This window comes from Coptis chinensis, chromosome 5 (genome assembly GCF_015680905.1).
Source record: "Coptis chinensis isolate HL-2020 chromosome 5, ASM1568090v1, whole genome shotgun sequence".
Lineage (NCBI taxonomy): Eukaryota > Viridiplantae > Streptophyta > Magnoliopsida > Ranunculales > Ranunculaceae > Coptis > Coptis chinensis.
Window position 1 is genome coordinate 6,878,952 of NC_141460.1, and position 22,522 is coordinate 6,901,473.

The window sequence follows — 22,522 nt, forward strand, 5'->3', positions numbered from 1 at the left end:
GGAGCTTGCTGTCTTTTAATAATTTAAAGTAACTTGTATATAATGATGGAAACTCTCTTCTTTTATGATGAACAATCATATAATGACATCTTAAAATACCATCTCTTTTACTTGATTTACAGGATGCTTACCTTCCACAAAGGCTTTTGGACAAATTGATGTTTATATGTGGAGATGGCTCGTGTCACGGGTGTCCCAATTTCTTTCTTGCTTTCAAGAGGTCAAAGCATTAAGGTAAGTGTGTTGGGTTGCTTAACTGGATTAAACTAGGAAATATGATCTTTGAGTCAAGCTCATTGATCTTCCGACTCTAAAATTTTGCTTTCGGGTTCTTTCCCAACTCTTGAGGAAAGCTAAGCGAAAGAATCTTGTTATCCCTAGTGTCAAAAAGCAGGGATCTGGAGACAACACATTTGAAGGTGCAACTGTAAGTTATTTTGTCCATGTTATTGTTTTCAGTACATGGTAGTTTTTTTATAAGGCTCATAAGGCATCGTTTAAGCAAGTTGTGACTTTATGAACATGATCTAAGGGCTGTGTAGTATTGTATCTTATAGAAATCTCACTCTTTTCTGAACTTTCATAAAGTCACAGACTTTAATTAAATTAGCTGACGAGTTGGCTAAAAGCATAAATGCACTTTGACCCATTGAATTATTCATAATATAGGTTTTGGAGGCCAAGACAGGATTCTATGAGAAGCCTATTGCAACTTTGGACTTCACATCTTTATATCCGTCCATTATGATGGCCTATAATCCATGTTATTGCAATCTGGTGAGTCTTATTTCTTCCATTTGTCCTTATTGCTCCTTTTCCTCGATTGCCAAATGGTCATACTGTTTAGATTTAATAATTAACTCTTGTCATTTTCAATTTGAAGATCATAATGTCTGAAGCTCTTTTGCTTGTGGTCTCTCTTTAGGTAACACCTGAGGATGTGTGTAAATTCAATTTGCCGCCAAAATGTGTAAACAAAACTCCATCTAGTGAAACATTTGTCAAATCGAATCTTCAGAAGGTAAGTTCTGTTATTGATGTTTTTTTTCAATTGTAGCATGAGACATCCATTGGATGAAGGTCTGAATGTGGTGCTCTGAATGTGCAAAATCAGGGGATACTTCCAGAAATTCTTGAAGAACTCTTGGCTGCTCGTAAAAGAGCAAAACCATATTGGAAGGTAATTGTTCTGATTTTCACTCTTTCGAGAGTTTGTAGTTTATTGTCCAGATAAATCTCTTAGTTGTTTGTATTTATAAATTTCCTAATCTCACAGATGAAGATGTGATAACTTACTACCACATTTGCATCTGTAAAATATTATCTGTTTTATAAATTCTAATGAGACATACATATGAAATATGTTAATGAATTTACTTTCTTTAAGATGCATCACAATCCAACAGGTTGTGTAGGTACATATGTTTATCATGAACTTTTGTTCCCTAATTGGTCAAATGGACTCCTTTGGAATATTACAAACTTGCTCATTGTAGTCAATACTTTCAAGCTAACTCTGATTTTATAACTTGTATGATTTTAGATTATTATCGTTACTTATGCTATTCAGCTAAGTATCAGGGGGAAAAAAAGATTTGTTTTTTAGCTAATCTTGTAGAAATTAGTTCGGCTGACACTAAGTTATTTTTCATTAAGAAGCAAAGGATCCACTTGAGAAGGCTGTGATGGATGGTCGCCAGCTGGCCTTAAAGGTAAGTTATGTCACTTTCAATCTCTTATTTTCCTTTATCTTTTATATTTTTGTGGCATACCTTTCTATTCTCTGTAGAAGTGAACCAAGCTGCAAAATGTCCATGTCATTGTCCCATTTTGGAATTGCTCAAGCAAAGTATGCATTTGGTAATCCAGAAAGTTTTACTGTTTATACAAAGGATGATGAGAAGGCTTGATATATATATTCAGAAGTTGGCTAAAAAAACACAGTGATCGCATGCTTTTAATTCCTTTCAACACAGGGTAACTATGTTTATACATTTACAGTACACATACATTATTCTCATATAATTAAAATTATTTTATTTTTATTTTTATTTATTTTTTTCCGATTGGTTATATAATTAAAAGTACTTAATTGGATTTTATGCACATAAATGGTCATGTAGGGTGTATTGGGTCTTAATGGTTCTTGACATACCATCAATGGAAGTGTACTGGTTAGACTCTTTAAAAGATTTTCGAGAGCCGCCGGATCTAGCTTTTAAATTATTAGTAAATACGTGAGTTTAGTCTTTATTTATTGTATTTTTCATTGTATATTTGATTCTATCTTGAAAATAATAAGAATGAAACAAATGCATTTTCAGTGCAATCAAGATATCAAATATGTCCAAAGGAAAGAGAAATATGAATCCAAATCCAAATTGGAACTATGTGACAGTAAGTTTAGTTTCTTTGGAATACAATACAAAGTATCTTCCAATTTGTGTATGTGTTAATGCAAGTATTAATTATGTATAATGCCCACAACAACAAAGGGGGATTGTATCTTGGATATTATGTATTATTAAGCTTTATCGCGAGATTTAGTAGAGGATCCCGTCCACTACTAAAAAAAAGGTGATCAAAGTAGTATTATTTGGTAACCCGTAAAAGTTTTACTATTTATACAAAGGATGATGAGAAGTCTCAATATATTCAGAAGTTGGCTGAAGAACACGGTGATCGTGTGCTTTTAATTCCTTTCAACACAGGGTAACTGTGTTTATACATTTGCAGTACATATACATTATTTTCATATAATTAAAATTATTTTATTTTTATTTTTATTTTTATTTATTTTTTTCCGATTGGTTATATAATTAAAAGTACTTAATTGAATTTGTATCCACATAATTGGTCATGTAGGGGGCATTGGGTATTAATGGTTCTTGACATACCATCAATGGAAGTGTACTTGTTGGACTCTTTAAAAGATTTTCGAGTGCCGCCGGATCCAGCTTTTAAATTATTAGTAAACACGTGAGGTTAGTCTTTATTTATTGTATTTTTCATTGTATATTTGATTATATCTTGAAAAAATGAGAATGAAACAAATGCATTTTCAGTGCGATCAAGACATTAAATATGTCCAAAGGAAATAGAAAGATGAATCCAAATCCAAATTGGAACTATGTGACAGTAAGTTTAGTTTCTTTGGAATACAATACAAAGTATCTTCCAATTTGTGTATGTGTTAATGCAAGTATTAATTATGTATAGTGCCCACAACAACAAGGGAGGATTGTATGCGGATATTATATATTAAACTTTATCACGAGATTTAGTAGAGGATCCTGGTCCACCGATCAAAAAGAAGGTGACTATAAAGTAGCATTATTTTTCATATAGTTTTAGCTAGCTTATAAATTGGTGCATTTGTAAATATGGTAGGCAATGCATTGCCTGCATTATTCATTTTCATAATATTTATAATATATTTTTTGTCGAACAGGTATTGGAGTTCTCTAGCAAGAAGAGTTACACCACTGAAATAGATGAACTTCATCTTGAATTCATCGACTTTATCCAACAATTTATCGAGTAGTTAATTTGGGTAAGTGGGCTTCCATATTTTCCCTTTGTTTATGTATATATATTTTTCTTATCGTTTTTTTTTTCTTACTTGTACAATATACCCTTTTTGATTCACTTGCTTTTTAATTTTATATACTAGTCATAGTGGAATGACGACTTCATGATATGATCCAGGTGTCATGGATCGATTAACATATGAATAGATGGCAGCTAGGTTTTTGGTGTTGGAAGTGCGCACAACAAGCTAAGATATTGCTAGGATAGTATTGGCGTTATGTAGTTTTTTTTTTAATTGTGATTCTTTTGGTATTGGAATGACTTCTTTTGTTGGGAGTCAAACTAGATGATAAATACTTGGTTTGATCGATGAAATCAATAGAAGTTAATTGTTTTGAATGTTGTTTCTTTCTTTTCGAGTGGATGTTGTTTTACGTATCATAAAAGCGAGGTTAAAGTGATTTTGGTTGTGATGTTTTGATAAATGTATGTGGATGTTGTTTATGTCATAAAAGCGGTTAATGGGATTTTGGTTATGACGATATAGGATGCAGGTTGAGAAATGAATACGATCGAATACAAAATGATAAAATGTTTTTTAAAAATTATTTTCATTTGTCTCACTTTTGGAAAAAGTGACATAATATTTATTAAAAGTGACACAACTGACTACTCTTATGTGTCGCTTTCTTTTTCATACGAGTTATATGGAGTTGATTCCCAAAAGTGACACAAGAAGTAAAGGGCTTTTGTGTCACTTTTGACGATTTAAATGTCTCACTCACGGTCCAAAAAGTGACACAACTAGTATATTTAATGTGTCACTTTTGATGTATTTATGTCTCACTCTGGTCCAAAAGTGACACAACTAGTATACTTAATGTGTCACTTTTGACGTACTTATGTCTCACTCTGGTCTAAAAGTGACACAACTAGTATACTTAATGTATCACTTTTGACGCATTATTATATCTCACTCTAGTCCAAAAGTGACACAACTAGCATACTTAATGTGTCACTTTTGGCGTATTATGTCTCGCTCACGTCCAAAAAGTGACACAACTAGTATACTTAATGTGTCACTTTTGACGTACTTATGTCTCACTCTGGTCCAAAAGTGACACAACTAATATCCTTAATGTGTCACTTTTAACGAAATTATGTCCCACTCTGGTCCTAAACGGATACAACTAGTGTCACTTTTAAGACAAGCACTGTGACACTCTTTCTTAAAAGTGACACAAGAGGCTATTCTTAAGTGTCACTTTTATTAACAAAAAGTGACACATTTAGTAAGGCTTTTGTGTCACTTTTGGTAGAACTTTATGTGTCAGGGGCTTATAGGTCACTTCAGAATTAGTTTCAAAAGTGACACAAGTGACTTCTTGTGTCATTTAAAAAGTGACACAAAAAGCCCTTCTTTTAGTAGTATGTTTTATCACTGGATTCAAACCCAAGCAAATGGAGGTTCCAACAGAAGTGAATCATAACGACTAACTTACTTAACTTCTTGTTAATTGCCTCCTTGCTTCATGCTGTTGATTATTCATTTTTGTCTGATCCCAACGTCGGTTTTGGATGTGCCGCTACCATGTTAAGCTTGACTCACTACTAAAAGAAGGGCTTTTTGTGTCACTTTTGAAACTAATTATGAAGTGACCTATAAGCCCCCGACACATAAAGTTCTACCAAAAGTGACACAAAAGCCTTATTAAATGTGTCACTTTTTGTTAATAAAAGTGACACTTAAAAGTAAACTTCTTGTGTCACTTTTAAGAAAAAAGTGTCACGTGTTTCTCAAAAGTGACACTAGTTGTATCCGTTTAGGACCGAGTGGGACATAATTTCGTTAAAAGTGACACATTAAATATACCGGTTGTGTCACTTTTGGAGATGAGACATAAAATGCGTCAAAAGTGACACATTAAAATATACTAGTTGTGTCACTTTTTGCATCAGAGTGAGACATAAAGTACATCGAAAGTGACACATTAAATATACTAGTTGTTAATCACTTTTGGACCCGAGTGAGACATAAAATTACATCAAAAGTGACACATTAAATATACTAGTTATGTGTCACTTTTGAGACATAGAAATGCGTCAAAAGTGACACATTAAATTATCTTAATTGTGTCACTTTTGGACCGGAGAAGACATAAAATCGTCAAAAGTGACACATAAGTATACTAGTTGTGTCACTTTTGGACCAGAGCGAGCATAAAATGCGTCCAAAGTGACACATTAAGTATACTAGTTGTGTCACTTTTTGGACCAGAGCGAATTACATAAATCGTCCAAAAGTGACACACTAAGTGTATTAGTTGTATCACTTTTGGACCGAGTGATGACACACAAGTATGCGTCAAAAGTGACACAAAAGCCCCTTACTTCTTGTGTCACTTTTTGAGAATCAACTCCATATAACTTCGTGATGAAAAAAAAACACATAAAGAGTGGTCGGTTGTGTCACTTTTAATAGATATTATGTCACCTTTTCCAAAAGTGAGACAAATGAAAATAATTTTTTTAAAAACATTTTCTCATTTTTGTATTCAATCGTATTCATTTCTCAACTTGCATCCTATAATCCATAACCAAAATCCCATTAACCTCGCTTTTATGACATAAACAACATCCACATACATTTATGAAAAACATCACAACCAAAATCACTTTAACCCCTTTTTATGATACCGGAAATAACATCCACTCGAGAAGAAAGAAACAACATTCAAAACAATTAACTTCTATTGATTTCATCGATCAAACCAAGTATTTATCATCTAGTTTGACTCCCAACAAAAGAAGTCATTCCAATACCAAAAGAATCACAAAAAAAAAACTACATAATGCCAATACTATCTTAGCAATATCTTAGCTTGTTGTGCGCGCTTCCAACACCAAAAACCTAGCTGCCATCTATCCATATGTTAATCGATCCATGACACCTGCATCATATCATGAAGTCGTCATTCCACTATGACTAGTATATAAAATTAAAAAGCAAGTGAATCAAAAAGGGTATATTGTGCAAGTAAGAAAAAATAAACGATAAGAAAAGTATATATACATAAACAAAGGGAAAATATGGAAGCCCACTTACCCAAATTAACTACTCAATAAATTGTTGGATAAAGTCGATGAATTCAAGACGAAGTTCATCTATTTCAGTGGTGTAACTCTTCTTGCTAGAGAACTCCAATACCTGTTCGACGAAAAATATATTATAAATATTATGAAAATGAATAATGCAGGCAATGCATTGCCTACCATATTTACAAATGCACCAATTTATAAGCTAGCTAAGACTATATGAAAAATAATACTACTTTACAGTCACCTTCTTTTTGATCGGTGGACCAGGATCCTCTACTAAATCTCGCATAAAGCGCAATACATAATATCTGCATACAATCCCCCCTTGTTGTTGTGGGCACTATACATAATTAATACTTGCATTAACACATACACAAATTGGAAGATATTTTGTATTGTATTTCAAAGAAACTAAGATTACTGTCACATAGTTCCAATTTGGATTTGGATTCATCTTTCTCTTTCCGTTGGACATATTTGATGTCTTGATCGCACTGAAAATGCATTTGTTTCATTCTCATTATTTTCAAGATAGAATCAAATATACAATGAAAAATACAATAAATAAAGACTAAACTCACGTGTTTATTAATAATTTAAAAGCTGGATCCGGTGGCCCTCGAAAATCTTTTAAAGAGTCCAACCAGTACACTTCCATTGATGGTATGTCAAGAACCATTAAGACCCAATGATGGATACAAATTCAATTAAGTACTTTTAATTATATAACCAATCTGAAAAAAAAAATAAATAAAAATAAAATAATTTTAATTATATGAAAATAATGTATATGTAGTGCAAATGTATAAACACAGTTACCCTGTGTTGAAAGGAATTAAAAGCACACGATCACCGTGTTCTTCAGCCAACTTCTGAATATATCGAACCTTCTCATCATCCTTTATATAAATAGTAAAACTTTCTGGGTTACCAAATGCATACTTTGCTCGAGAAATTCCAAAAGTCGGATATAAATATCTACAACATATATATACATTATGTTAAGTCGTCACATATGAAAAGTTAAATTATAATTAACACAAATAAGCTCACCAAATTATTCATACCTCATGTAGGAGATAATGCAGCTACCATTTAACATTCTCTTCTCACACATATCCATCAACTCATCTTTTGAAACTCGTACTTCCGCCATCTCATCATGGAAAAGAGTTCCAACCATTGGAACTTCTATAAAAGCGTTTTCTTTCACTATTTTGTCGACACAATCCACAAACTTTCTGATCTTATATTGAATACTGCCCCGCGGAAGTGGAATACGCTTCTCTACCTAACAAAAAGTTGATGAACAAGATTGATGTTTATATAACAAAATTAAGTAAATTACCATACAAATATCCATATCCTTATACTACCTCGTCACTTATAAGTATCACAAGCTCCTTAGGCCATGCCACAAACAAGTTTACCGCATCTTTAACAAATATATGTTCATCGCCGTTTCGAACTAGGAGAAAGGCATCACCACACAATGCTTTATTTATTGAGACCTTCAGATATGACTCTCCCAAAGGCATGTTGTGAACAGTATCCTCTGGCCCCTTCCTTGCTAAAACATGACCTTCGGCAACAATGTTGTCTTTAGATCCCAATGCCAATCTACAATCTTGGTCCTATAACAAATAAGCAAAACAAAGACAGCATTATCTAGTAACAAATTTGACACAAACATTTAATCAACCTTTTTAATTAAGAAAATATTTTTTTTACCTTCCCATCTTTAGCTTTAAGTTTTTCGGAATCCACAATGCTCTTTCCGTTGTCTATTTTTGACTATACGACGAAGTGTACATCAAATTAGTATATGTGAAGCACTTGGAATAAAAGAATGAAAAAAGCTATGTATCATTCCCTTCATTTACTCCTATAACAAATAAGCAAAACAAAAACAACATTATCTAGTAACAAATTTGACACAAACATTTAATCAACCTTTTTTAATTAAGAAAATATTTTTTTACCTTCCCATCTTTAGCTTTAAGTTTTTCGGAATCCACAATGCTCTTTCCGTTGTCTATTTTTGACTATACGACGAAGTGTACATCAACTTAGTATATGTGAAGCACTTTGAATAAAGGAATGAAAAAAGCTACGTATCATTCCCTGCATTTATTATACCACAATGAATATAACATGGTTAAGGCAACTATAGAATGAACTTACCTGTACATTTTTCGACTCAAGTTTTACTGAAGTCACACTTTTTTTTTGTTGACCACCATCTTTTCTCTATACATTAAATATGAGTTTAGTTAAAGAGAACACTCGAAATATGTAGAAAATCAGAAATACAAACTTAAAAGCCAAAAAACTTACCTGCTTAGACTTGCCAATCACCTGATGCCTATTATCACTTTTGGCACTATTGGATTCCACATTTTCTAATGGCAACGAGTTGACGAGTTTTGGTCCTTGCTTGAGCAACTCGCTCAACAGTTCTGTCGTCGCTGGTGAATTAGTCTCACCTTGTTCTTTAAGCACATGTAGCACCAAAATTTTCAACTCCTCATTTTGAGCTTCTTTCTCTTTCAACTTCACTTCCAAATCCTCGTGATATTTCTTCGATCTTTTATTAGGAAGATTGAAGTACATAGTGGGAGTCGTATATTGTCCACCCGCCCTAACTCAACCACTAGGCTCTGGAGTTCCCAATGCCATAGTAAGTATGTCATTCTTTCCTTCTGTTGCCAAACCCCCTCCTCTACCTTATTTTTCAGCTCCTCCTCCAAAAATATATATAAAATTCAAAATCAACGAATGAGCGACCACAGGCTGTTCTAAGAAGAGACGAAGACGGAGAAAAAAGCTTCTAAGACTTGATTATAACCTCCATCTGATTTTATCCAAGTCTGCCTCATGTATGGAAAGCCCGAAAACTATTTCTATAATGCTATGAATAATATAAACAGATGCAATATTATACACTTCCAACATTTCATGGTCTATTACAATACCCTCTAGAATCCCCAGACCCTAAGAAGCAAAACTGATTTTCTTATCATGCAATCATCCTCCCCAGATTTAGTCTACTGGAACGTGTGACCCTACCAGAAACAGAGTAGCAATGGAAAGATTACAGATACTTCGCTTATAGTTTAGACATTTTTGCTAGGTCTGAAGATCAATCTTATATGTGTTCATTTAAGGATGATACGGAGGGATTAAAGCAAAATAAAACAATTAGCCACTCCTCATATTCAAGTGGAGCTTAACCGACTGCCAAATTGGAGGTGAGGAATGAAAACAGATAACCCTATTCTACTTCAAGTTAAATGTAGTGGCAATTACTCAAGATACAGTGCTCGTGTTGTATATGAGGGGTCCCTGAAATCTGGAAAGGAAGTCGCGATCAAGAGATTCAGTCAGATAGACCAACTTGGTCCCTTCAGCGACCCCTTCACCAATGAGTTAGTGGGAAATGTGGGTTGCTTGAAACATAAGCACTTGGCTAAGCTCTTAGGATGGTGTTCTGAAGGGAAAGAATTGGTCCTAGTTTATGAACACATGGCCAATGGAAGCCTGGACAAGATCCTACATAAGACTGCCAGACCCAACTCACTAACAGTTCTCACCTGGGAACGCAGACAGAAAATTATCCTTGGAGTTGCTTTTGCGCTTATTTACCTGCATGAAGAGTGTGAGACACAAATAATTCATCGAGACGTGAAGACATGTAACATAATGCTTGATGCAAAATATACTACAAAGCTTGGAGATTTTGGCTTGGCAGAGCTTTATGAACGTAACAGAAGTACACGAGAAGCAACCATACCAGCAGGAACGATGGGGTATCTTGCACCTGAATATGTTCATACAGGTGTTCCCACTGATAAGTCTGATGTATACAGCTTTGGTGTGGTGGTGTTAGAGGTAGCAACTGGAAGGCTGGCAATAGATAATGAGGGAATTGTGTTGGTTGATTGGGTGTGGGAAATGAGGGCTAAAGGAACTCTGCTGGAGGCTATTGATCAACGATTGCAGGGGAGTTTGTGATGAGACAGATGTGGCAGAAGTGGCAGAACTAAAGCTAAAGATCAGAGACTTTGAGATGAATCTGAAACATAATATTGGAGCAACAAGTACTTCAATACCTGTTATTTCACCTTCAGAGCCGACAACAGTTCCAAGTAAGCCAGTAGCCGAATCAGCTCCCACATCATCACAACCCTCACCACCAAAAGAGACCATCAGTCCATTTAAATATGTCTCTCCAGAGAAGTCATCAAAGTTAGCATCCTTAGAAGCTTCTGGATCAAATGGATATGTTCTAGTCTCATCACCAACAGTTGGGTCCATTCAAATAGGAAGAACGGTGAAAGGAAAGAAGCAACCTCCCGTATGTAAAGTGGGTGATGTCATTAAAGAAGGGCAGATAATTGGCTATTTGGATCAGTTCGGCACCAAACTTCCTGTGAAGTCGGATGTTGCTAGAGAAGTCCTAAAGCTGCTGTTCAGTGATGGGGAAGCAATTGGCTATGGAGACCCTCTTCTTGCTGTCTTGCCATCATTTCATGGAATTAAGGACTAGGGATGGAGGTCTAAAGATGATAGTACTCTGAAACTCTGATACTCAGATACTCAACTACTATTTGTGAGAATAATGGAACTTCGGCTTTTTACTTCGTCAAAAAAAAAATGACCCTACCAGAAACAGAGTACTATCAGAGTACTATTACAGCTCTAAGTTACAGAGTACTATTACAGCGGTACTATCAGAGTACTAACAGAAACAGAGTACTATTACAGCTCTAAGTTATATCCATTCATGGAGCAAAATACAAGGCCAGATCAGAGCTCATCGACAATTTATGGTAGCCGAGGGCCAGATTAGGCAGAAGAAACTAGAGAACCAATTGAAACTTGAAGCAAAGCTTCGCGAGCTTGAGGTAATGACTTTTATTCATGTCCGTTGGTTAGTTCTTAGAATCTCTATTCACTCGAACTTTGAACGTATGGGTTTAGGGGACCAGTGACGTGGTGTGCATTGTGTGGACTGGTGGTGCAGTCTGTGAACTGGTGGTGTGCAGTGTGTGGTGGTTTGCATTGTGTGGACTGGTGGTGCAGTGTGTATGTGGATTGTTGGTGCACAATGTGTGGTGGCTACTTCCAATCCATTCTATCGCAGTCTATTTTGATAGAAAAGGAAGAACCCTATTTCTATATATGCTTAACACACCCAACTCGTATAAAGCAGACTCAGAAGATACCTCCTAAAAGAAAGAGATGCTTGCATCTGCACCTAAGGGCTGATTATTGGTTATTGGGTCTAGCTTCTTAGAAAGCCATAGGGAGATAGCGGACCAATCTTTCTTCTGTTATAGACTTGTCTTGTGATGTCACAGAATAGTCAGGAAGAAGAGAGGCAGTCTTTCTTCTCCAATGCTTCTCTTGGATTAGAATGGGTGGGATTCAAATAGGAATTCAAAATATTATAGAGAGAGATGGTCGAGCAATCAGCCGGCAAGCATAATTGGTAGCCGACAGCAGCAATCGACCATCTGCCAATAAGAGGACCGCTCCTAATCTATGAAAGTCTTTCCGATCTTCTTCTAAAGCTGCCTTCTAAGACTTCAGTCTGAACGTCTGATAGGGAAAGAGCAGACAGAGGCAGCTGCAATGCATATCTAGGAATTCCGAAACCTGCCTTCTAGTGGGATGGGGCACTCTTTCTTCCATTGTATCAGACTCTCGGACTGCTATTCCCGGCCGCTTTCAGTTAGTGTTCGGTGCTTAGTGATCCCTCGATGTCTGGCTGGAATGGTGGCCTATTACTTATGATGACTCGAGCTCTTCTTCCCGAGTATCCCGCCTGACTCTATGCTTATAGCACGCGAGGACAGAGCAGACCACATTAGATGGAGCTAGGCGAATGGTGAAAGGCTAAATTCAATGCTCTAGGCAATCCATCTCAGAGTGCATCTTACAACCGATATTTCTTTCCTAAATAGGCATTGCAGCTCCTAGGGCATCTTTCTTGGCAGTAGGTCTCTCAAGACTTGCTCTTCAAATAGATATATATAAAGAAAGTAGAAAAGGGTCGGATAGGTACAAGCACACTCGGATCCCCTCCAAGGTGCCTATAGTGAGTCTAGAAATAATTCCCACGAATCAAACACGCCCTACATATACTTCAAATATTATCATTTATAGGCTTATACCTAAAGCTCTAAACATTGAAACCCCTGTGGTAGTCTACAAATGTGCATGGGAGACAAAATTGGGCCTGAGGCGAAGTCTAAAACTAGGCATTTTGTAGTTTTGTACATTAGTTGCCAGAAAACATTTTATGAGGCCTTTTTGTCGCAGACATCAAAGCATCATAAAGTCGACAGACCTTCAATTGCAGAAGAGGGGAGTATCAGTTGGACTAAAGTTTCTTTGATGCATCCTTTGATAGGACAATTAACAACGGAGCAACTGGAGCAATTCTGAAGGACTCAGCAGGGGGAATTCTAGCAGAAGCATACAAAGAAGTCAGAGCCCAAAGACCTAAAGATGTAGAATACTTGGCAGCAGAGGTTGGGGCAATGATAGCAACCAGGGAAGGGAGAACTTCTGTCCACCTGGTAGGAGATAAGCAAGGAGTCATCACAGCACTCAGGAAGCCAGAAAAAGCAAACTGGAGGATGACCAATGTGGTCGCAGCCATTTTGTAGACTCTGGAGAGAAGTAGTGCTAGGATTTGATTTTTGTAGACTCTATTATTCATTTACTTTAACTGGGTAATGAGATTTTGGGTGAAAGGATTGGTAACTAATAACTTTCTTGAACCTCAACACTAGTAGACACTTAGACAGGATAGATCTATATATATTATGCTTGCTAGATCAGTAAAAAAAAATCATAAATCGAAGCTAGATCAAGCTAGATAGGGAACCACATCATCTAGATCAGTACAAAAATACATCAATATATCAAGCTAGGTATCCTACACAATATCAAATATGTTTCGCAAACACACATACAATGATGAGCTTGATACTTACAATCTTTTGAACTACCTCCTTTGTGGCATCATCAGCATATTCACCACTTTTGTCTTGTCGAGCTAAACGCCACAAAAGAGATGTTTTACATTGAGCTTGCATTTGTAAGTTGTAGATTATATTTTGACTGGAAAATGTAAACTCAAAGGGCATTGTATGTGAACAGCCAGATATTGTTCTTGACTGTAGATTGCATGTTGTATGTTTGGTCTGAGATGCTTTTGATCGGGCATTATGTATGTATTTTCTTCTTATGAATAAAAGTGTTACAAATAAGGATTGTTAAATTTATCTCTCTGACACTGTTTCCGTTTGTTATTTTACTGGAAGTGGTTGTTGGCATTCCAAAGTATTGCTATTCTATAGGTGTAGATTTGATTAAACTTATTATAGTTACTAATACTTTTTTTTTTTTTTTTTTTTTTTTTTTTTTTAGCGATGGGTCCTCGATCAAAGAATGTGAAGAATGTAGTAAAAACTACATTCAAGGGTGTGAAGAAATTGTTTGGCGGCGGTTCCTCTAATGGTGACGTAGTTGGAAAAAAGAGACAAAGTGCATATGGTTTAACGACATCAGCGCGTTGAGGGGACCATTTGGAAAAAGTGGTTCCTGAGGTTCCATGAGGTTCTTGAAGTTGATTCATCGAGTGAAGATAGTGATAACAATGTAGGTTTAGATGTAAATATGGACAAAGGAAAGAGTATAGTGGAAGAGGAGAGTGAGGAGAGTAAGGAGGATGATAAGGATGATGAGGAGGGTGAGGAGGGGATGAGCAGGATGAGCAGGATGATGATGTGGAAGAATATGGGGTAGAAGTCGTACCACCAGTGGAAGAAGCACCTCTAGTATTAGATTTTGTAAGAAAATCCAATGATGATTTGGAGTTTAAAAGAGGTGAGTGTGGGGGTGGCCCGTATGAGTCAAAGTTATTGTATGATTATGCGGTGCATGTCGCTCACGATGTTTGGGAGAGAAGGATAATATTTTGTTTTTCTATAGTACTTTGATTTTATTTTACAAAATCTTTTGTTTCTGCTCATATATATCTAATGCGTGCTTGGTTGTTTTAGGAGGATCGCGGAGCGTTGAAGTGTGTTTCGCACTTAGCGAAGTTCTCCCAATGGAATTTCAAAGATGAAGGTCTCTGAGATTTGCCCAACAGTTGAGAAGGACTAGGTTGTTTGATCTCGTGGTAACTTATCACAAGCATATGGATCCTCCATTGGTCTCTGCGTTTGTGGAGAGATGGCATCCGGAGACCAACACCTTCCATATGCCATTTGGGGAGATGACTGTGACTTTGGACGATGTTGTGCAAATCTGTGGAGTCACAGTTAGAGAAAGAGCGGTGCAAGGGGACAGTGAGTTGAACTTAGAAGAATCGATAAATCTCCTATATCGTGCTCTGGGTCTCCCTATTGATTTGATTAAGGCGGAGATGGAAGCTAGCAAGTTCACTTCAAAAGTAAGGCTAGAATTCATCTGGAAGCATTTTGCTAACAAGGTTTATGATAACCCCATATGTGATGCTGCTGGGAAGGTGGTAGAGAAGGCCTCGAGTTTCCAGGAAGTCCAACGGGCTGTTAGAGCTTTTATCCTATTTTTCTTTGGATGTGCCGTTTTTACTGACAAGTCTGGGACTAGAGTGTCTATTTGTTATCTGAGGCCGTTGTTGAAATTTAGTGAGATAGGAGAGTATGCATGAGGTGCAGCAGTTTTGGCGTTTTTGTATAGAGGTCTTGGGGCTGCCACATGTGCGAAGGTAAAAGGGGTTACAGGCTATATGACTCTTCTACAGGTAAAACTTTAGTATTTTAGAAATTATTTTTTTAATATTAATTTTATTACTCTATCAATATGTTAACTATTTGTATATATCTAGGCGTGGATCTATGAGTATTTTCCGGTACTTAGAGCAGTCTCAAACTTTGACTATAGCTTGTCTCAGCCGCGTGCTAATAGACACACAGTAGTCGCTCTACACTATACAATACAACGCATGTATTGCAGTATTATCGAGTGATACTGGATGATATGAATGAGTTCAATATAAGTATTTAAGTTTGTTTATATATATTTTTTTAGTAATTGATCATTGGAGTTGTTAATGACACATTTGATTTTGTTTCAGGTTGATTGGCATCCCTACTATAATGTCAGAGATACAAAGCCGATCGAAGACATTGCATTTTTTGAGGGATTTCTATGTTTTTTCAACATTGTCGAGCTTTACGTTGTCGCAAGGGTGGTGCGTCAGTTGGGTCACATGCAGCTTATACCCGTAGATCCTCCAACACCAAATTGGAGAACAAGAACTGTGGCAGGACGCGGGTATGAGGTGAACTGGACCAATATTGAGCCACTTTACTGGGAGTCATGGTAAAATCACGTGATCCAACCCTATAATCGAGGACCTATCTTGTCTTATCCATGGGAGTGTCATCAAAACTACATGACTTGGTATGCGAGGAATTCTCACGTTCGATTGGTGAACCCTGAGTGTCTTCCTATTCATCCCTCCCTGGAGACACTACCTAACTGTTCACCGATTGTAAGTATTGTGATTTTTAATTGAGTTTCTCTAACTGTGATTTTTTGCATTCGATTGGTAACTTATCTTGATTTTCCTTTTTTCGACAGAACGACATCATCGATGAAACTAGTCGTTTGCTAGAGAGAGGTCTGCAATTGGTTGGGAATAATATTCCAGAGGAAGCAAGGTCCTCCTTCGAACGGGCGTACAACTTGACTAGGTGCAAGTACAGTGGGAGTTATAGTTCATGATTTGTTTCAGTTTAGGGTTTGTAACTTTGTTAACTTTGGAACAAATGGATGGATTATTTGATTTTGAATGAATGATGGATGTTTGGAATTTGTTGTTAAATGATTTTGAATGAATGATGGATGTTTGTGTTTGTTGTTAAGTGGAATTTGTTGTTATTTGATGTTAGTTTGTATGAATATGAAAGTGTTGTAAAAACGAAATGAACTTTTAAATTTTTTTTTCTCCAAATGACCCAGCCACATCGTTTGGCATAAAGGCCAAACGACGACCGCTTCAGATCATTTGCCCTTTATACCAAATGACTTCGCAGATCGTTTGGCTTAATGCTCAAACGACCCAGCCACATCGTTTGGTATAAAGGCCAAATGACCGCGTCAGATTGTTTGCCTTAAAGATCAAACGACCCAGCCACATCGTTTGGTATAAAGGACAAACAACTTGACCATGTCGTTCGGGGTAAAATCAAGTAAAATCAAATCAAATCAAATTACACTTATTCCAAATTACATCAAAATATCATATTGACAATATACGAATATTATTTCCAAATCACTCGATTGCCGTCCGAATTAACTTAGTTGATTACTCGATTTCTAAATCAAATCAAATAAAAGCCCTAACATTATTTCCAAATAACATAAAAATAAAATAAAATTACACTTGTTTCAAATTACATCAAAATATCATATCGACAATATACAAACAACTTAGTTGATAACATGTACTGTTGGATCTTTAACGGGCTCGTTTTTCCATATTAGATTGGGAATGTTTAATGCCATAAATTGCAATTGCCTTGCTGTCAAGGCTAAATTCCAACTTTCAGCAGTATTATATCGAGCTCTAAGCCATTGGCGCATTACTGGAGGAACCGGACAATCTTCAACAAGTTCAACATTGACAAAATGATTTCCACCAACATGTGAGCTACCCAACACTTTTTTCACTCTCTCAGGATTTGCTTAGGTTTTCAGCGGTATGATAAGAAAGCACTGACGAGCTCCTAAATGTAGGAGGACAACATTAAATCTTGAAGCAAATAGGTATCCAGCAAAAGGCATACTCATCCCTTTCTTTAAGGGTGCATAACCTTCTTCATGTAGGATTTCCTTCATCGCATAAAAAACCTCGCTTTGATTGTACAAAGTACAATAAAAGGGGGAGGTTGTCAATAAGCTCTTCGTACAAGTCCCTTCTCATCTGCGGCCATTCTTCTTGACTTCTTCCTAATGCAATGCAGAAAGCTCTATAACCGCAGTTGTCATCGCCAACAGGGTCATGGACTTTAACAATGTATTTATGCATTTCTTCAGGAATATCCAACCCGTAGTTCTTAGGACCCCTCGTCTTTCCAAAGTGTAACCCATCTCTCACATTTCGTGGTGTGGCTGTTTTTGGAGAAGACTTATTTCTTGGTGTGGTTATTTTTGGTGTTTTTGGAGAAGGTTTATTTCTTGGTATGGTTGTTTTTGGTGTTTTTGGAGAAGGCTTATTTGTTGGTGTGGTGTGGGTGTTTTGGGTTGGTATTTTTGGAGAAAGCTTCTTTCTTAGTGTGGTGTGGGTGTTTTGGGTGGGCGTAGTGTTTGGTTGTGACGAGACCCACTCCTCATGGTCACGTTGAGAATGTTCAAAATGAGATGGATCTCGCTTTGAAGAGTTCTCATCTCCAGTTGGAAGCTTTCTGCTGCAGCTATCTTTCGGCCGACCTTTGGTTTTTGCTTCCTCATGAGGCGGTACTAGCCATGTACTTTATGATACGGCAATCTCGATTAGCTTCCTAATCATAACCCTCTGCTCTTCTTCAGAAACCATTGCAAACCTATTCATGAACAAGTCCATCGAAGGTGTAACATCGGGATCAACACCCACTGACACATTGGGAGAAAGCATAATGTTTTCCAAAAAGGGGTCGATAGCGATCAAAGGGATGGATCGCTTTTGCTCTTCAAACTCAATTAATTCATGAGCACATGGCGCCTATGGTTCGTAAGCCAAATAACACCAACACCGATCTCTCCATCTTTAACACGCTTTACGCGGTATCTATTTCTTCAAATAACAAGTCCAAACACTTGCGTGAGACAAGGCCTCTCCGAGTTCACGAAACAAAGGAATTGGTGTGGTGGTCTTTGAAGTTACAATCATACTTCTCTAGAAGGTAGTTCTAATCTCGGACATCTGGATCTCTAGAATCGGGTAGATTAAGCTAAACATACTCAAAAATCATGACAGTTTGCATTTCCTAGTACACACTTCACCTGAGCATGAGACCCTTCAACTCTATTGGTCGTTGTACTCCTAAAGTGAATGTGTTGGTCAGTCCAACAACATACAAATTGATCCCTGTGAGGAAATCAAGTCTCTCGCAAAAAACTAACAAAATTGGAGTACTCAACCCTGTAATATTTTTCCAAAGCATCCCATCTACGCTGGAAAATAACATCTGTCTTCGATTTGATTACAGTGTTCCACAAGAACTGGGCCTTCTCTACAAGTTCTATAGTTGGAAAAATATTGTAACATTTTGAAAGAACGCACGTAGTGATATGCCATTTACATAGATGCTTGTGTGCGTTAGGGAAAACTTTGTCAGCGGCACTCATCAGGGCCAAGTCCCTGTCAGACACGATCACGGATGGGCTTATGTCACCAAGCAAGCCACTAAAATGATACAGGGTCCACTCATAGTCGATTGTTGTTTCAGACTGAAGCAGCACCTGACATACGGTGAAAGACTTTCACGTTGAACTCACCCTAACAAACTGTACGAAAGGCCACCGATACCTGTTAGTTTTGTAGATAGCGTCTAACATGAAAACTGTTAGAAAAGTCCGAGCCAACTTAATACCTTCTGGATGGGCCCATAACAACCCCGTTATCTCCTCGGTATTCTCATCCTGTCTCAACTCCTCAAAATAATGTTCTTTTGCTAACAACTCACGCAATCTCTGCAATTGTGTGAGACCGTTCATATCCAATTTTCTCACTTTCTGCCTTGCAGTGTAGACTTGGGATATACTAGATATGTTCTCATGATACCTATTCTTGATGGAATCCAAAATTTGTTTAGGTTTTATTCCACACTTACTTATCTCTGACAAGTACTCGAACTCTGGGACGGTCAGACGAGTAGCAAATGCATGTCCTTCAAGGGTCTTCGCCAATACATGGTTGTGAATACCATTTATAACTTCTATTTTCTAACTATCGACAGTGCCACGTTGGAAAACACCTTTTAACTTAAATGGACATCCTGATTTCTTGGTTCCCGACCTTCTCTTATTAGCCCTCCCTTTGCCTTCCTTCTTGTGTGACCGATACACACCCGAGCACTCACAAGCCAAATTCAATCTTGCTACTCGGTTTTCCTTGGCACACTCCGACTTTTCAATGACCACAACAACATTAACTTGTTTTTCTCTAGCGGTTGCCCAACCGATTGCTTCACTACGTGTATGAAAGACCTAAACATATAAAAAACAACAACTATTATTAATACACTAATAAAATTACATCTACAAATTTTTTTAAAAAATGAAATCAATGCCTACTCAATCATACCTCTTCCATAGTAAAAAATTCTGTTATATCACTTAAAATCGGTTGACAATCCACATCATTTGAGTTTACAGAGGATCGATTCCCGGATAGCGGCAAAGAATCCTACATATAGAAGAATAAAACAAGAGTCTCAAACAATTTACATTTAGTTTCAAAGTCACAAAAAAAAAAATGAACTTCTAACTAAATTTAGTCCAAACAACCCAGCCATGTAGTTCCATATATATAGGGTCCAAACGACTCAGCCATGTCGTTCATATAGTGTCTCCAAACGACCCAGCCATGTCGTTCTATAGTGTCCCCAAACGACCCAGTCATGTCGTTTGGCCTAGGGTTTTACATTCATTCAAGTGTTTTGTATTCATTCATTCATTCAATCAATCAAGTATTTTGTATTCATTTTAATCAAGTGTTACCTCATTATTTAGGTTTGCACTTTGTCGTTGACGATTTCTCGGCATTTCATTTGCTCGACTAGTCGCATCTTCAAATTCTTTAAATTCTTCACCTTGACCTTCAACATTTTGTTCCACTTATTCACTTTCAATATATCTTATATTTTCTCCTTCTCTAATTTGTTATTGCGTCTCAAACATTACCTCAAATGCTTCTTCTTCATGTTCCATTTAAAGAAACTTGAGTATTCTAATATGTAGAGAAACTTGAGTATTATATGTAAAGAGTAAGGATTTTGATGAAAAAAGGAGTAAGGAGGAGTAAATGAGAAACTTGAGTATTATATATAGATATATTTGAAATTTTGATATATTTCGAATAATTGAGTAAAATATGTTTGTAAACCCTAAACCCCAAACTAGGTTATTATTCACAATTGAATAAAAAAAAAATGGAAAATAACAAGTTTAGATATAAAACGAATTATTATTTTAGATTTGGATAATTGAGTGAAATATGTTTGAAATTAAATTTTTTTTTTTTTATGTCGGTACGAAATTTGTAAATCCTGAACCCTAAACCCAAACCCCCAAACTAATTTATGATTCAAAATTTGAAAAAGAAAATAAAAAATAACAAGTTTAGATATAAAACAAATTGTTATTTTGAATAATTAAGTGAAATATGTTGGTACAAAATTTGTAAACCCTAAACCCCAAACCCTCAAACTAGTTTATGATTCACAATTTTAAAAATAAAATAAAAAATAACAAATTTAGGTATAAAACAAATTATTATTTCGAATAATTAAGTGAAATATGTTGGTACAAAATTTCTAAACCCTAAACCCCAAACCCTAAACCCCAAACTAGTTTATGATTCACAATTGAAAAAAAAATAATAATAACAATTTTAGATATAAAATAAATTATTATTTTAGATTTTAGCATGTTTGATTACATATTTTAACTTGGTTATATAGATACTATGTCATAACAGATAAAGAGTGCAGAGTGCATGTAATTATGTTGGTGTAACTAATTGTGTTGTTCCTAACCCAATTTTTTAAACCGGATTTCAATTTTTCTAATTCAATTGGGATGTGTTGATAATTGATCATAACTAATTCAATTTTGCACATAATTTTAAATAAATTATTGTACACTTATGATCGATTAATTATTTATATTATAAGAAAAGTGTTCAGTGTTTATGTATAAGAAAAGTATAATTGGTGTTTATGTCCAAACAACTTCACCATATCGCCCTATAGAAGCCCTAAACGACCCAACCATACCGCTTGCATGTGATACCAAATGATTAACCAAATCTAAAATGCACACACAAACGATGTGGCTAAGCCGTTTGAGTGTATACTCAAACAATATGGCCACGTATACTCAAACGACTTGGCCATATCGTTTGAATGTACAAAAACGACGTGTCCATATCGTTTGAGTGTTACTCAAACACTCAAATGATGTGCCCATATCATTTGAGTGTATACCCAAATGACTTGGCCATATCGTTTGTGTATTACTCAAATACTCAAACAACGTGACCATATCGTTTGAGTGAATACATAAACGATATGGGCAAGTCGTTTAAGTGTATACAAAAATAACGCGTCCATATCGTTTGAGTGTATACTCAAACGACTTGACCATATCGTTTGAATGAATACGAAAACGATATGGTCATGTCGTTTGAGTGTATAAGCAAACTACATAGCGAGATCATTTGAGTGCACACCTAAACGGCCCGAAGGGTTCGTTTTGGCGAGACCAGTTGAATTGGTTGTTGGGCTGGGCTTTTGAGGGGTTGCCCAATCCAATTTGACAAGTGCCCGATGGAATCACCTAGTTTATTTACTTTATTACTCAAAGTTGAGAGCAGTCAAGAGCAGTCAGTGCTATGCAAGCTGAATTCTGTGCAATTGAGGTGGCTCGATCTGAAGCTTGCAAAAGAACTGAAAATAGGTGAGGTACAGATCCAGCTCGGTGATTGCAGGTCAGTAGTTCAAGCTATTACTGAGGAATCCAATGTAACATGGGACTGTGCTCCTTTTAAGGGTTCTATTAAGGAAATTTCCTCTGAATTTTCTTTATTAGAAGAGTAGACAATGGGAATGCCCACGATCTA

At 36.4% G+C, this 22,522-nt stretch overlaps 2 protein-coding genes across 2 annotated transcripts in view; both read left to right on the forward strand.

Moving 5' to 3' along the window:
* Positions 1 to 326: 326 nt before the first annotated feature.
* LOC147496440 (DNA polymerase delta catalytic subunit-like) lies at positions 327 to 13,405 on the forward strand. The gene is made up of 6 exons (XM_086559458.1): positions 327 to 427; positions 670 to 777; positions 926 to 1,021; positions 1,115 to 1,180; positions 1,657 to 1,712; positions 13,049 to 13,405. The coding sequence occupies exons 2-5, from the start codon at positions 745 to 747 to the stop codon at positions 1,684 to 1,686; spliced, it is 225 nt and encodes a 74-aa protein (XP_086415584.1). The 5' UTR covers positions 327 to 427; positions 670 to 744; the 3' UTR covers positions 1,687 to 1,712; positions 13,049 to 13,405.
* Positions 13,406 to 22,265: 8,860 nt separating this feature from the next.
* Positions 22,266 to 22,522, forward strand: part of LOC147496441 (Glycosyltransferase family 29 (sialyltransferase) family protein) — a 30,450-nt gene continuing 30,193 nt past the window's right edge. The window contains exon 1 of the mRNA XM_086559460.1: positions 22,266 to 22,390. The gene's annotated coding sequence lies outside the window, so the exon portion shown is untranslated. The remainder of the gene's footprint in view (positions 22,391 to 22,522) is intronic.